At 54.4% G+C, this 16,392-nt stretch overlaps 1 protein-coding gene and 1 non-coding gene across 4 annotated transcripts in view; both read left to right on the top strand.

Annotated features, from left to right (window-relative positions):
- TNPO2 (transportin 2) overlaps positions 1-16,392 on the top strand; it is a 34,074-nt gene that overhangs the window by 8,399 nt on the left and 9,283 nt on the right. For all 3 annotated transcript variants that reach the window (XM_054013239.1, XM_054013241.1, XM_054013240.1), the window contains exons 4-18: positions 414-563; positions 1,731-1,837; positions 4,144-4,277; positions 5,619-5,700; positions 6,561-6,683; positions 7,805-7,923; positions 9,362-9,422; positions 11,341-11,509; positions 11,788-11,940; positions 12,690-12,915; positions 13,734-13,905; positions 14,599-14,685; positions 14,946-15,053; positions 15,423-15,581; positions 15,671-15,758. In XM_054013239.1, the coding sequence (XP_053869214.1) occupies positions 414-563; positions 1,731-1,837; positions 4,144-4,277; positions 5,619-5,700; positions 6,561-6,683; positions 7,805-7,923; positions 9,362-9,422; positions 11,341-11,509; positions 11,788-11,940; positions 12,690-12,915; positions 13,734-13,905; positions 14,599-14,685; positions 14,946-15,053; positions 15,423-15,581; positions 15,671-15,758 (1,938 nt within the window). The remainder of the gene's footprint in view (positions 1-413; positions 564-1,730; positions 1,838-4,143; positions 4,278-5,618; positions 5,701-6,560; positions 6,684-7,804; positions 7,924-9,361; positions 9,423-11,340; positions 11,510-11,787; positions 11,941-12,689; positions 12,916-13,733; positions 13,906-14,598; positions 14,686-14,945; positions 15,054-15,422; positions 15,582-15,670; positions 15,759-16,392) is intronic.
- Positions 10,587-10,654, top strand: LOC128828538 (small nucleolar RNA SNORD41). The gene has a single exon (XR_008443195.1). It is a non-coding gene; the product is annotated as a small nucleolar RNA SNORD41 (small nucleolar RNA).

The following is a 16,392-nucleotide window of genomic DNA, read 5'->3' on the forward strand; positions in this document are numbered from 1 at the left end:
GCCTCTTCAAAATGGGGCTGGTACTGTCTGTCTCAGGGGAAATGCAAAGCCTTGGAATGCATCGTGAAGGGGGGTTGTGTTCGGAGAGGAATGGCAAGCCATTGTGTTTGGAGATGAAGGTATAGTGTGACTATAACAACAAAAGGTAGAGAGCTGCATCCTAAACCTTTGTGTGCATTGAGATTATAGGCACGTGTACCTGGGAACAAACCCACATGCTTGATATCCTTTCACTCTACAGCCTGTCAGAGTGCTTTACCGACTCGATATGTATAGAAATCTCTTCTCCCCCAATCACTCACAGACATGCAGCCACCTCTGGGGGGAGCAGCGACAGCTGTTGATGGAATTTTTTTAATTTTGTTCTCTTTTTTTTCCCCACACCCCCTCTTCCAAAAATTCTCTCTAACCAGACGAACCGACTCGCTCGCTCAGCGGGCTGATCCTGAAGAACAACGTGAAGGCGCACTACCAGAGCTTCCCCCAGCCCGTGGCGGAGTTCATCAAACAGGAATGTCTGAACAACATTGGCGACGCTTCCTCTCTTATCCGCGCCACTATCGGTAAGAGCCGCGGGGAAGGGACAGGGTAGCACTGTGGGAAGTTAGTCCAATTTCAAGTAGCTTATGCCATATAAGTACATTTGCATGTAGGGGAGAGGAGTATATTGTAGTGATCCCCTTAAAGCGAGGCTGTGCTCGCTGGCCTGGAAAATCCTCGATGGCCCATGTTGTGTCGGTTTCTAATCACCGGTCCTGAGCTCTTCCTGCTTCGCCGGCAGTGATTGAACCCTGCTTGTTCTCCTGTAGCTGTACCGCCTCCTGCAGGGCCACTAGGAATAAACCACTCTAGCCTTGTCTACCCATTAGGCCTGGTCCACGCTGGGGGGGCGGGAGGGGATCGATCTAAGATACGCAACTTCAGCTACGAGAATAGCGTAGCTGAAGTCGACGTATCTTAGATCAACTTACCTCCCATCCTCATGGCGTGGGATCGACGGGGAGCGCGTTCGGGGATCGATTTATCGCGTCTAGACGAGACGCGATAAATCAATCCCCGATAGATTGATTGCTACCCACAGATCCAGTGGGTAATGTGGACGTACCCTAAGTGTGATGGCTTAACTATGCTGGCATAACTAAAGCAGCAAACCTGTCTCCTAATGTAGATGCCGTTACGCTGTACTAGGGCTTCTACCAGCATATCTGTTGCTAAAATAATCACGCCTTTTACTGACCTAGTTATGCGGGTGAAACTTGGTCAGTCAGGTCGAAGTCAGTAAAACGACCGGGCGTGGGTCAAAGGTGCACAGAACCGATGCGGAGCAAGAATGTGTCTGTACCGAGAAGGGTGTGCTCAGAAATCCTCTTGTGTAGAAGCCTCCGGTCCTGATCCTTGCCGGGCAGTTCGGGTAGCATCGCTGCTTCTGGAACGTGCGGTTCCTGGAGAAAACTGACCTCCCCTTCTTACCGCTAAAGGGGTAGCGGATGGTACAAGGGTCTGACTGTAGTGTGGTTCTAAGGGCTTGGAGGCTTGACTAAACCCACCGGGTTAGAGCAGGCATTGGGGCGGGGATGGTGATGATACCTGTTTGGGGTGGGAAATGACACCTCCCCTCTCTCCTGAGTGTGTGTAAATGAACTTGAGAGACCAACTGAGTGGAACACTGGGTTTGACAAGCCAGCGCTTACCACGAGGCTTGAAATGTCGTGTGTGTTTCCAACTGGCAGGGATTCTCATTACCACCATAGCTTCCAAGGGGGAGCTTCAGATGTGGCCGGAGCTCCTGCCGCAGCTATGCAACTTGCTGAACTCCGAAGACTACAACACGTGTGAGGTAAGACAGGGTGTCCGGGGAGAGGAGGCCGCAGGATTACATCAGGGTCTCTCTCGGCTTGGTCGTATCGAAGGTGAACTCTGTCACCTGCTCAAATCCAGCCCAGCTGGGTGGCCCTGGAGTGAACTGAGTTGTCAAATCTCAGTCTGATTCCCATAGGGATAAATGTCCATGTTTCTGTATTATGGTATCGTGCCTCAGTTTCCCCTCTGTGAAATGGGTCTGCTTTCCTAATGTAACCCACACTTGTGGAGTATGGTTCTCTAGCCGTCGGATTGAACCAGAGTACATAGTTCATGAGTCTGTCTAGCTTTTGAGCTGACAAACGTGGGTCTTCTAGCTCAGAGAGTAGATGTTCATGCTTTTAGATCTAGCAGCCCCCAGTGTGATCCCCACTGCTGACACACACACACACACCCCGCGCGAAGCATCTCATGTTTCACTAACATCACTGGCAGACAAGGTAAATACCTAGATAAGGATTCTGTGAGGGGAGCACACTTGGAATTTCGCAGATGGAAAACACTGGAGTAGGGTAAAGTACTGTTCTTCCCAGGACTGCATGGGCATTTTTCAGGGCCTGGGGCAAAATCTGAAAGTGGGGGGGGCCCCCACTCTTCCAAAAAAAGCCACTTGGGGTGGGGAGGCTGGAGAGCAAATTCGCCTCTTAGTGGCGGCTCCTGCTCAGGGGGATGGACCCAGCTCCCCACTCCAGGTTTGGCCCAGCTGCCCCTCTGTCATAATGGAGGACGTCTGGGTCAAACTTGAGTGAGTGGCGTTGTGACCAGTCACAGAGGGTCTTGGCACCAGGTTGCAATGCCCCTTAGTTTGGAGGTGCCCTCAAAGAGGGGCCTAGGGAAAATTGCACCCCCCTCTCTTCCTCCGCCCCCTGCCCCCCCAATCCTGATCCTTCCATCCTGGAGTGAGGATGCGGGGGGGAGCATAAAGAGAACAGGAAGTGGACAGAACTCCTCCCAGCACTCATGTTGGCTATACTGCTACGACTATTCCACTCCGTTTTCCCGCATAGACAAGGGCTTAGACTGTCCTTTCTTAATAGCATTTGAATTGCCTTGTCTGGCCTTTGAAATGAATACCTTCCCGAAGTGATCAGGAGAGGGGTCGAGCTGACTCCATCAATGCTACTATTGTTTAGTCCGAGACTGAAGATGCGGGGACAGCAGCGCCTTGGTTTAGTTGTGAAACTCTCCAGTGAGGTGGGACAGAACTTGGATCCTGTGCAAAGCAGAGATGCAGATAAGGCTAAACCTTGGCAGCTCCTTGCAAGTACTTTCCCACACCCTGCAGCGGAGCGCCCTTGGGTCCAGTTACTGTCTGGGTCCAGTGAAACCCCAATTTGTGTCCATCTGAAGTTGCTAGGGGGAGTGATGATCCCTGTTCCAAAGAGTTCACAGTCTAAATAGACGAGAGAGGGTGAGTGGGGGGAAACTGAGGCGCAGAGTGGGACGCCCAAGGTCATGCAGCAGGTGGTCCAGTGACGTGCACTCTAGACCACACTGCCTTCCTCAGGTTTGGTGATAGTGATAGTGTTGCCTTCTACATAGCTGTGGTTATCACCATAACTTCAATGGTAACCATTGTGCTTGGGTCTGGGAGTGCTCACAGCAGTATACAAGCAACCAGGCGACATTTTCCATCCCTTCTTTGTCAACACTCATGAGTTGAGTTTAGATTTCACCTGCGTGTGTCCGTACGAAGCTATTTTTGCATTGTTCTCCCGAGCACCATACAAATGTCAATCTTCCCTTTCGCTCTGTAGTCATCCACCAGCGTCGTGCCTTGGGGTGGGGCGCTGGTCTGGGACTCTGAAGATCTGGGTGCTAATTTCAGCTCCTCCACAGACTCCCTGTGGGACCTTAGCCAAATCTCTCTGTGCTTTCATTTCCCCAGCTGTGGTGGGATAGTACCTCCCAGCCTTAAGGAACACCTCCCGGTTTGAGGTGTGCAGATAGCCATAGAACTGGGGGTGGGACTCCGGAACTCCTGGCTCTCAGTGGGATGCTCAGACCGCTAGCCTGGGTCACTTTCAGGAGTATCCCCACAGCATGTGCGGTGCTAGAGCACAAGATCTGAATATCCAGGTTCTTGCAAGAGCCCTCACTTTAACTGGGCCCTTCACTGGCTGCTTTCTGGGGGAGTTGGCTGAGGTTCTGCGGGAAGGCTAAAAAGGAATCCTGGGTTAGAGAAATTCTCAATAACCCGGGGTTCTTATTTACAAGGCTCTAACGAGTCCTCTTCCCTTGTGGACCCTTCTGTGAGTGAGCTGACGAGTCTGTTGTGTTTAGGGGGCCTTCGGTGCCTTGCAGAAGATCTGTGAGGATTCTTCCGAACTCCTGGACAGCGATGCTCTGAATCGACCCCTGAACATCATGATTCCCAAGTTCCTTCAGTTCTTCAAGCACTGCAGCCCCAAGATCAGGTGCGTATTAGCTCGCCTGGCGGCACGGGGAGTGCTGCGCTCTTCGCCGGAGTGCTGGGGTATGGGTTGGGCGTGCGTGTATGAAACCTCGACGGAGCCCGCCCCTTCGTAACATCCCACTTCCCTTTCCTGAGTGCATCGCTTTCTGCTTTGGGGGATGTCTCTGGGCTGGTACCAGAGCCAGACCATGATCGCTGGCGAGATGCCAATGAGCTTCCAAGTAGAGGATCTGTCTTCCCCTCTCCCCCCCCAAACCTCCCCCGCTCGCTATCTCTTGATGAGCGGAATGCATGGCCCCATGCTTCTCAGTAAGCTGAACAGTGTTCAACAACTGACCCAGAAGGAGCCGTGAAAATTCTGTTCAAGTTGCCAGTTGGAACAGCAATCCTGCTACATAATGTTATGCTCCGAATGAGATTATCTTACTTGTCTGGCCCCCAAGACAACAATATCTGGGCATTCACCATCTTTTATATGTTAATCCTCATCACGCCCCCCTGTGGGGCAGGGCTATTATCCCCATTGTACAGATGTGAAAGTGAGGCACAGCGAGGCTAAGTGACTTGCCCAAGGTCACACCAGAAGTAGGTGGCAGAGCAGGGAATTGAACCTGCATCTTCGAATTCTAGGTAGTGCCCTAACCACTCCACATCCTTCCTCTCGATCTCCATGCTGTCCTTTCTGGGGTGAAAGAACCAACTTACCCTCTGCACCACAGTGGAGGAGGAGAAATTGGCCCCAGAACCCCAGGGCAACAACCACCCCCCCTTAATGTCTAGATAGGGCCCCCTGGTTTCTACAGGCTCTCCCAAGAGAACCCCATCCTGGTGAACTACATGCCACTGGGTTCCATCATCTGCACAGGCTGAAGGGCTGAGCTGGGCCTGCATGCAGCCCTCAGAACAGCTGAGAGCTCTTGAGATCAGAGCTGTGTACTGGTCGCACTAACGTCCCCACCCATGGGAAGATCGGAGGTCAAGCCCTGAAATGGCTAGACAGGGGCTGCTGTTTGAGCAGTGACACATACCTCCTTTGTGCATGGAAGCTGAGCTCACTACCCCGGGAACAATCCCTAGCTTTCATGTAACACTTTTCATCTGTAGATCTCAAAATACTTTTCAAAGGAGGTTGGTCCCATTATCCCCATTTTACAGGTGAAGAAACTGAGGCACCAAGAAAAGTGACTTGCCCAATGTCACCCATCCAGTAGAGCCAGGAATAGAACTCAGGTCTATCCACTGGGGCCACACTGCCTCCCGACGTCTGTTTCACAAGAGTGGCGGGGTGACCACCTAGAATATCTCAGTGACCCACTATCTTTTTTCCACCCCCCTTGATAAGGTCCCATGCCATCGCCTGTGTGAATCAGTTCATCATGGACCGAGCTCAGGCGCTGATGGATAACATCGACACCTTCATCGAGGTGAGGAGCCAGGAGGCATTTCAACCCACTCTCGCTGGCAGGCCAGATCCACGTGCAGCACTGTGCCTGAATGGTTTTAGACAGACGTGCCCGTCCTAATGTTGCTGTTGTGCTCAGCTCTCCCATGAGGCACCTGTATGCAGACCTCCCTGAGCGCACCACAGCCTGCGATCCCAGAGAACGCCAGTGTGGTGATAACACCCAGCTGTAGCTCTTCATCGGTAGCGCTCAAAGCACTTTATGAAGGAGATTTTACAGTTGGGGAAATTGAGTCACGGAGGTGAAAAGTGACTTGCATAAGTCACCCAGCAGAGCCAGGAATAGAACTCAGGGTCTCTTGCCTCCTAATCCAGGGTGCTATCCCCTAAGCCGAACTGTCTGCCACGTGGGGGGGTAGGGACCATTATTGTATCCGTGCCTAGAGCCGTGGAGCCCTGCTCCCGGACGGGGGTGACCACAAGACAAATATTCACAAGCTCTGTCTGGCTCCTTTGTACAAACACCACCTCGTATCTCCCTCCTGTGTTAGCCTCCGACTCGTGCCTCCATTTTAACCCCCCTCCCCCGGACATCTATAGCTTCCTGGACTACAGGTCTGCCTCTGTGTAGGCCTGCGCAAAACAGCCCAGTGCACTGGAATTCTCCCCTGGCTTTCACAGGCTCTGTAGTGTGCAGAAATCCATCCCCCACCCAAGTTAAACCAGAACCTCGTTGTCTGAAACCCAAGCCTGCTCCAGCCCTGTCAGGCAGTGGCCTAGGGACTGGCTAGGTCTCTCTTCCATGCCATGGACGTCAGCTAGGGAATTCCTGCTCTAGGGACCCTTGGTGTCGATGAGTCCCAGCTCCCCCTTTCCCCGTAGCACTTGTTCGCTCTGGCGGTGGACGAAGACCCCGAGGTTCGGAAGAACGTCTGCCGAGCGCTGGTGATGCTGCTAGAGGTCCGGATCGATCGTCTGATCCCTCACATGCACAGTATCATTCAGGTGAGTCCCAGAGCGGGATCCCGCAGGCCGTGCTGGGGCGGAATGGGCTTTCTGGGGGTCAAATCAGCTGGACGCTGGGGGTCAAATCAGCAATTAACTGCCGTGTCTGTGTGTGTCTATGTGTGTAAACGTTGGCCCAAGCATGGGTGGGGAGAAGGAGCAACAGACCTGCTAGTAAACTGCCTTACACTGTGACCAGTTTCTCAGGTCGGTGTGAGCGCCCCGCTTTGGCTGCTGCTTGCCCGCTCCACGCCCGGCCTGGGTTTGCTCTTGTGCCCAGACAAGTACAAGAAGCTGGGCTTGCCTGGTATAACCTCTAAGATAGGGGTCACGTCCTCTTCATGCTCTAGTGCTTGATGCATTAGGTCAGGGGTTCTCAAACTGAGGGTCGGGACCCCTCGGGGTCGTGAGGTTATTATATGGGCGGGGTTGCAAGCTGTCAGCCTCCACCCCAAACCCCGCTTTGCCTCCAGCATTTATAATGGTGTTAAATATATAACAACGTGTGTTTAATTTATAAGGGGGGGTCGCACTCAGTCTTGCTATGTGAAAGGGGTCACCAGTAAAAAAGTTTGAGAGCCACTGCGTTAGGCTGTCGGTTTGCCGCAGGCCAACAGCATCCAATTTCACACCTGTGTTTTAAAGGCAATTCCCCCCAGTTGGCATTCGGTCAGGAGGTGGGTGACTGTCCCTACCCGGAGATGTGATGCTGGCTTGATTACAGAGCTTTGGGGTGTTGGTTAATGCCCCATAGATTGTGCCCCCTAGCATCAGGTTTCATGGCGACTCAGGGTGAAACATGATGAGTCCTGCATAGGTGGGGATCAGCCAGGTTGGTCCACCTTCTGGCATTTCAGCACGTAGGACTGACGGGGACCTCCTGGGTCATTGACTATAGTCTCCTGCTACCGCAGGCCACCCCCGGGCGTTCATGGCAAATAACGTTCAGAAACGTATCAAGCTTCATCTTCAGGCTGGTTGGGTTAGCAGAGCCAAGTGCATGAGGTTCTCCTTGCACGGCGGGCGAAACAAAGCGCGGGCAGGGGGATCTGAGCCGGTAGCTGCTGTGCCACGGGCCTGCCCTGAAGGTGGCGTTTTATCAGTGCTGCTTTTCTCCCCAGTACATGCTGCAGAGGACCCAGGACAACGACGAGAACGTGGCCTTGGAAGCCTGCGAGTTCTGGCTGACGCTAGCCGAGCAGCCCATCTGCAAAGAGGTGCTGTCCTCTCATCTAGTGCAGTGAGTAGCCTTGCTTCTGTACAAGCCGGGGACGAGTCGGGAAGCCGGTTGGGGCTGCCGCTGCAGCCAGGAAGGGGCGACTGGTTCAGAGAGCTGGGCTAAGCAACCCTGGAGGCACGCTAGGAAAGGACAGGCGAATACTGTTGCTTGTGAGGGTGTTTGCTCCCCTGCTGATGTTTAAGGGTCTCGTGGTTGGGCTAAGTACAGGGCCTGCTGGGTGACAGGTGGTCCGATTAAGGCCAGGCACGCATCCCTTCCTGCTGCCAGTTCAGCTTTGCTGTCGCTCTCGCTAGTAAGCGGTGTGCACGTGAGCTCGCTAGAACCGGCTGTCTACACGCCTATGGCTCGTCTGTGTCTTAGCTGGGTTTGCCTGTGTCTCAAGGACTGAGTACTCTGGTACTGCTCCAGTGCCTGATCTTTGCCTTCACCCACACCCTAGGCTTGCGTTGATCAGTAGCCTCCCTAAGGCTCCCCGGTTAGGGCTGGGAGTCAGGACTCCTGGGTTCTATTCCCAACTCGAGGGGTGATCTAGAGGTTTAGAGCAGGGAACTGGAAGTCAGGACGCCTAGGTTCCATGCAGTGTGCAGACACCATCAAATTCTCTTCCTTCTGTTTTAAAAGAAGGAACATTTAGTGCAAAGAGGGTTTTGGTTTTTTTAACTAAATAATTGAAGATGGGATTTATGGGCTAGTGCATTGGGAGCTTGAAGTCAGGACTCCTGGGTTCCATCTCTAGCTCTGGGGAAGGAGTGCGGTTGATTGGTGAGTGTGGTGGGGGCTGGGAGTCAGGACTCCTGGGTTCTTTTCCGCTCTGCCACTGATTTTCAGCAAGGACTAGCCGCTTCTGTTTGCTGGTCTGTAAAATGGGCAGAACCCATTGAGAGCTAACTGCCTAGCTCCAAGTATTGGATAAGCCTGAACAGGGGGGCTGGATGTTGGTTATTGATCTATGCTGGAAACCTAAGTTGGTATGACTACATCTCTCGGGTGTGAAAAATCCACACTCTTGAGAAACACAGCTGTGGGGTCGTAACCCCTGGAGTAAACAGTGGTAGGTCGATGGAAGAATTCTTCCGCCGACCCAGCTACCGCCCCTCGGGGATGTGGATTAACTAGGGCGACGGGAGAACTGTTGCTGTAGTGAGTCTGTGCTGTCGCATTTTAGGTGTAGCCTCAGTCTCCGATGTCCTGTGCCTGTCCAGCTGTTGGCTCGGAGGCGCTGCACAAGCAGATTCAGTCTGAAGCTCTTGGCTCGTTGCAAGCGTTTTCAATAACCGAACAATTGAAGGCATTTAGAACACAAACCAACTCGCTCGGTTGTCCCCTTTGTTCTCTAGTAGTGGCTGGTTATAGGCACCTGCCCCACTCTGTGATTTCCACCTCCCTCTACTCAGACCTTGATTTTTGAATCCACCCTTATTCCCGCTCCTCTTGACAGATTGATTCCGATCTTGGTGAATGGAATGAAATACTCTGAAATCGATATCATATTGCTAAAGGTATGTGTCCGTCGATGCAAAGGGGTGGGGGGTGCGCTTGGGACAGCCAGGAAGCCTGTGTTCCTACCCCAGCTCTGACACTGCCTCCTACTGTGGCCTTGGCCATGTCCCTTCCTTTCTCTTTGCCTTAGTCCTTCCTGACTGTCAAATGGGACTAATGCCTGCTAAATACGATAACTGAAACCTCCTGTGTGTGAAATTCTCTTCTCAAATCATCCCTTCAAAGGACAGGGAGCTGTATCTGCCTCCAAGTTACCTAGATCATTGTTTGCAAATCAAAAGAGAATCTCTCTCGGTTTCAATGAGCTGCCTGCCAGCCATATTGATTTATTAGGGTGCTTGTGTTTGCAGTGTAGCAAAGCATTCAGCATTAATCGAGTTGGGCTGAGAGCTCCGTGGAGCAGGGACTGTTTTCTTGGTGTTTGTACACCACCCAATCCAATGGGATCCTGGCCCATGACTGGAGCTCTTAGGTGCTACCGTAATATATATAATATTAGTACCTGAGTCTTTGTTACTGGACGCCGTGGCCGTTGGGCAGCCTGAGTAAAGCTAGTGACCAGGTCTCAGTCCCCTCCTGGGACTCACCCTCACATCCAGTCACTCACCTCCCCGCCCCATTGGCACTAGTTAGCCCCCACTTGTGGCACGGTCAGGAGCGGGCCAGACTGAGATCCAGCTACTGAGGCAGTGAGGTGGGTGTTAGGAGTAAAGCGTGACTTGCTGTACCCTGGGCACAGGGCGTCAGTCTCCAGGACCGTCCTGTCCAGGGCCACGTTACGCACATGGAAAGGGGAGCCTTGCAGCTGTCTGTGGATGGCTGGCAGCGAAGCTCCCTGTTTCATAGGATCCTTCTTAGAGGGAGGATGGGCTGGGAGGTAAGGTGCTGCACTGGGACCTGAGTTCTAGTCTCAGCTCTGCCACAGACTCCCCGTTGTGATCTTGGGCATGTCACTTAATCTTTGTACACCTCAGTTTCCCCATCGGTGCAGTGGGAATAGCGCTTTCTGTTTCGTGTGAAAACTATCTGGGGCAGGCACTGCATCCTCAAAATGAGGCCTTGATCCTGGGGCACTACCGTAATACACCTAATAAGGAAGAGGACCTCTAGCAATATTGTAGGTCGTAGGTTAAGGTGAGGGAGAGGTACTGGTTCATGACCTCCTGGAAGTGATGCATAATTTCCAACCTGATGACTATGATGGTGGTTGTATTCATACTGTCTGATCCAAGGAGGCGTGACCGGGGCGGGATCTAAAACAGGAGCATGTGAGGTACAGGCGTGGCCTTAGCAGGGGCCGGGCATCCCGTACTGCTGCGAGATCTCTGCAAACCCGTGCCTGCGAGAACCCAGAGACTTGATCCTACAGCCCCTCATTTCTAGTGGAGGATAGCACAGGGAACTGGGACTCAGGAGAGCTGGAATCAATTCCCAGTTCCACCACTGGTGCGCTAGGTGACCTGGAGCAAGTCCCGCCCTTCCCCATGCCTCAGTTTCCCCCTTGTAAAATGGGGATAATGATACCGTCCTCCTTTGTAAAATGCTTTGAGATCTACCAATGAGGCGTGCTAGGTATTGTCCTGACGATGGCTGAACCCTCCGCTTCTCAACAGCGGGGCAGAGAGTGCTTTCTTGGTTGGGTGCCAACGCCTTCCCTAGAGAGAGAGAGGGGTTGACAGAAGCTCAATTTTAAGTGCTCTAGCCTGATCAAAGTTAGCACAGGTACGTCTCTCCAGGCTGGAAATTACAGCTCCAGCAGCGGTGTAGTTGGACCCCCAGACGCCTGTTGGAGTCCGACTGTGGCCCTTGTTTAAGGAGAAGGGCAGAGGGTCGCTAGCCGCCGCTCTCCGGAGCGCCCCACGCTGAGAACTGCCTTACGGCTGTCTGCCGTATCCGAACCGCTCTCTGTCGCCCCAGGGGGATGTGGAAGAGGACGAGGCCATCCCAGACAGCGAGCAGGACATCAAGCCCCGTTTCCACAAGTCGCGCACCGTCACGCTGCAGCACGAGGAGGACCGGACGCAGGATGACGAGGACGGGGAGGATGAGGACGACGACGACGACACGCTGTCGGACTGGAACCTGAGTATGTCGGGGAGGGGCCAGGCTCGCGCTCAGGTCTGGTTTGGGCAGAGCGTTGTCGATGTAACTTTAGGGGATGGTCGGGTGACACCGTAGCAAGGCATTGGCCATAGTGCGGCAGCATCCTCGCCCTGCCCGGAAAAGCCGGGTGTCCTAAGTGCTGCCTGCTGGGGACAGTCTGGATTGTGTGTGCAGCACCTGGTGCAGCAGGGCCCTGAGCTGGGGTCGGGGCCTCTTGGCTCTGCCGTAATATGAATAATGAACATATCTCCCGCCCCGCAGGGAAGTGTTCGGCCGCGGCCCTGGACGTCCTGGCCAACGTGTTCCGCGATGAGCTCCTCCCGCACCTCCTCCCGCTGCTCAAGGGGCTTCTCTTCCACCCCGAGTGGGTCATCAAAGAGTCTGGCATTCTAGTCCTGGGGGCCATTGCTGAAGGCAAGTGCCGTGCGTGGGAGCTGCAGCGATGGGTCACGTCCACCAAGCAACCTGCCGGGGCCAGTTGATGCTTGGTGGTGGGGAGGCAACATAACCGATCTAGTGTGCGGTGCTGTACAGGGTGGGGGCATAAGAGCCCCGCAGGAGCAGATGGGGGGAGGGGGGGCTAATCTATCCCCAATGGATGTCTCATGACCCCTAATTATCAGATGAGCTTAAACCACAAAGCATGAGGCTTTGTCCTTCCAATGCGTTGTTAGTGACTGCTCTCCCTCTGTCTATCCATGTTATCCATATAAACATCCAACCCCTCTTTGACTCTTGCTAGGTGCTTGGCTTCAGGGGCATCCTGTGGCAATGAGTTCCAGAGGTTTCTGAGGCTTGGAACTGAACCCTGGCCTGCAATCCTCTTATGTGCCCAGGTCCACTGGCGCTGGTATTTCCTGCCACGTGCCTCAGGTGCTTTGGGACTGAGGAACTTGTGGCACGTGATTGGCTTATTTTAAAAAGAAACAAGGCTATAAGAGGGTGGGGGGTGTCCCAGCAGCTGATCCTTCCCAGAGACCCCAAATGCTTGCTAAGGGATGGGGATCAGGGATAGTGAGGGTCCTTGCTCTGACTGCTGGGGGTAGGCCCAGCAGTACCTAGAAGTATCTCTAGAGGGAGCCATGGCTGAACAGCCCAATAGAGACTAGGGCGCATACCCTTCTACCCCCTCTTCTGGGCTCTGAGCATTCCCCTCTTCTCAGGCTGCATGCAGGGCATGGTGCCCTACCTCCCCGAGCTCATCCCACACCTGATCCAGTGTCTCTCGGACAAGAAGGCCCTGGTGCGGTCCATCGCCTGCTGGACCCTCAGCCGCTACGCCCACTGGGTGGTGAGCCAGCCCCCCGACATGCACCTCAAGCCGCTGATGACGGAGCTGCTCAAACGCATCCTCGACAGCAACAAGAGGGTGCAGGAGGCAGCCTGCAGGTACCTGGGAGCGTGGGGGCGGTGTTGGGGCGTGGGAATTGCAGACCAGTGCCGAGAGGTTTTCCCATGCTAAAGACCGATTCCTGTGATCAGATTTCCCCTTCCGCAGCTGCGGTCCCCAGCTTCTTTAATCCTGAATCACGCCCCTGGGATATCGGCGAAGGTTTGCCAGCCGGCCATGCAAGCCACCGTTCTTAACCAGCATCTGTAGTCACCCTGGCTACGGTCTACGGCTAGCACCAGCTTCCCAGTACCAGCCACTGGTGCCTGTATCGTCGCTGCAGCAGGTGAACTGAGGAGAGCAGTAACCATCTCTCATAGAGCCATCCTCTCCAACATCCACGGTCTGCCTAGACTGGTCCTGGGTGTGAGGCCTGGCTTGAGACATGGTCGCTCCTCAAGTCTGATCTTCCCCATCTCCCGCGATGCTTTTCTCTGGACGTGATGAGGAACTTGAAGTTTGATCTTAACCGTGACTGACAGTGATAATGTTGGTCTGATCTGGAGAATTACCGTGGGGTGGGGAGACGGCCCGGTGCTTCTGGTCAAAGCCGGTGGTTGGCGTGGGGCGTGGGGAGCCAGCTCACGCTGGCCCAAATGAGCTGCTTCGTGGGCTGTTTTATTACAAGAGGGAAAACGAAGTGGGTTTCGTCTGCTTTCTGAATTGGACTTACCTGGCTGCCCTCTGCTGAGTCTGCCGCCGGCTTCGTGCGGCTTCCTGGGACCGTCCAGTTCTCTGTTTGGGCTAATGCTGCTTCTTGTTGTTTCCCCCCCCCCCCCCCCCCCCCCCCCCCCCCCCCCCCCCCCCCCAATCCCAGCGCCTTTGCAACCCTGGAGGAGGAGGCTTGCACGGAGCTGGTCCCTTACCTCAGCTTCATCCTGGACACCCTGGTGTTCGCCTTTGGGAAATACCAGCACAAGAACTTGCTGATCCTGTACGATGCAATTGGCACCCTCGCCGATTCCGTGGGGCATCACCTCAACCAACCGGTATGTGCCGCCTACCCCTTCCATGCGACTGCTTGCCGGGGGCACCGGTGCTAGCGTTCGCACGCCAGCGCTCTGCTGCAGCCTCCTTTCACCCGCACAGCGTGACCGTAATAAAGCACCTTGGCCGCTTTCCCCTGAGGTCTGCTGACCCCTCCGTTCCTTGCCCTTACAAACTTGCTGCTGCCGAGGGGATAGCAATTGACGTGGGTGGAGTGAGTACCAGTAGCTGCGCAGTGCAGCGGTTTCTTGTCAGCAACCGCTGGGGCTGCGTTCCCTTGGTGCCTTCTCCACGCAGCTCCGCACCCAGGAACAATGATGAAGGAAGAAAATTCGAATCCTGAAGCAGTGTGTGGACTGTTTTAGCCTTCTGAGAGTTCTGGACTGAGCTTAGATTGCTGGAGAGGGATGGTGCGGTGGTTAGCACGCTAGCCTGGGGCGTGGGGACCTGGGTTCGGTTCCTAACTCCGTCACAGACTCCCCGTGAGACCTTGGGCAAATCACTTAGCCTATCCGTGCCTCAGTTCCCCAACTATAAAATGGGGACAAGAGCACAGCCCTACAGAGTGCAATGTACTCAGATCGGATGATGATGCAAGGTGGGGAGGGGTATATAGACGTACCCATGCTAGACCGTCGTGTAAACCGCCCCCCCCCATGATAACACTGGTCTCTTTTCCTGCCTCCTTCCTGTAGGAGTATATCCAGAAGCTGATGCCCCCTCTGATCCAGAAATGGAATGAACTGAAGGATGAGGACAAGGATCTCTTCCCTCTGTTAGAAGTGAGTGACTGAGAAACCGATGGGAGAGAGCGTGCTGGGAGATACGGTCGTGTATCATGGTCTCCCATCTTCAGCAGCAGCTGACACCAGAGTTGTACTGTGGTGGCTTAACCTGGAGAGGGGGGAGGTGGGATCGGAAGGATAAAACCCTGTGATGTGTGAATTGAAACAGACCTGGGTGAGATCGGGATAAAAGGAGGCCTTGGGTCTGACGGACCCCTCTGAACGTCCTCTCTGAGGTGTCGTGCTTCTCTCTCCAGTGCTTGTCGTCTGTAGCAACCGCTCTCCAGAGTGGCTTCCTTCCGTACTGTGAACCCGTCTACCAGCGCTGCGTGACGCTGGTGCAAAAAACGCTGGCGCAGGCTATGGTAAGTGCTGGACTCCTCGCGGCAGGTGAGGCAGGGAGCTTGGGCCGTTGTCCTTCGTCTTGCACTCATGCCTGGGAGCATCGAGTGCAGGTGGGGCCCCATTGTCGGGAGCTGTGGGGACAAGAGTCTAGCCTGTCCCAAAGAGCCTGCGATTGAAATAGACGAGACAAAGGCCGCATCTTTCTCCCCGGTTTACAGGTGGGACCCTGGGAGGGGAGTGACGTGCTTGGCTCGGAATTGAATCTGGGTCTCTTGAGCACCAATCCAGTGCCGTGGCCACAAGCACAACATGTAGGGCTCCGAGCTGAGGGTGTTTCGGGGGTGGGGGGTTCCCTTTGGTAAAAGACTTTTGCCTTTAACCCCGATCAGATGTACAATCAGCAACCGGACCAGTATGAGGCCCCCGACAAAGATTTCATGATCGTGGCGCTGGATCTGCTGAGCGGCTTGGCGGAGGGCTTAGGGTGCCACGTGGAGCAGCTGGTGGCCAGAAGCAACATTATGACGTTGCTCTTCCAGTGCATGCAGGTGAGCCGGCTCCGGACCCTGGGTTAACAGCTGCGTCCCTGGGCGGCTGACTCGCTCCCAGTCTAACCCTTCCCTGTTGCTCCGTGCAGGACACCATGCCGGAGGTTCGGCAGAGCTCCTTCGCCCTCTTGGGAGACCTCACCAAAGCCTGCTTCATGCACGTCAAGCCCTGTATCGGTAGGTCCCTGCGCCAATCCCTCACTTCGCTGCCGCGGTCACGGGGGCCCTCTTGCCTCTGGAAGTGATGGAGAATTTTGTCAAGCTGAGCTCTTGCTATGACCGTCACAGTATTCATACTGTCTGATCCAGAGCGAACGGCAGAGAGGGACAGGCTGGCTTGAGATTGGGGAGCGGGGCTGGGACATGGGAGATGCTGGGTTCAATCCCTGCTCTGGCACAGGTTCCCTGCATGACTTCGGGCAAGTCATTAAATAGCATACATGCCTCAGTTTTCCCTTCTGTAAAATGGGAGTGAGGATCCTTTGTCCAGCCTGCGAGCTCTTAGGGGCAGGGACTGTCTCGCTCTGTATTTGGGCAGCTCCTGGCACCAGGAGGCCCCAGTCTCCGATCGGGGCTCCAGCCAGTACCACGGGGAGGAAGAACTGGCTCGTCTGTAGGCCCCTTCACACAGTGCTGGTCCCGAAAAGAGCCGGAGACTCCATGAAGCCAACCAAGGGCTTTGTGCTGCTATTGACTTTAGCTAGAAAGTGCCCAGATACTACGGTGATGGGTGGGGCAGAGGGGCGGTACAACACCTTAGATGGTATGTGCCCCACCTGCAACCTCTACAGCACTAACTCTATGTCCTTCT

The sequence above is a fragment of the Malaclemys terrapin genome, chromosome 23 (assembly GCF_027887155.1).
Source record: "Malaclemys terrapin pileata isolate rMalTer1 chromosome 23, rMalTer1.hap1, whole genome shotgun sequence".
NCBI classification, from domain to species: domain Eukaryota; kingdom Metazoa; phylum Chordata; order Testudines; family Emydidae; genus Malaclemys; species Malaclemys terrapin.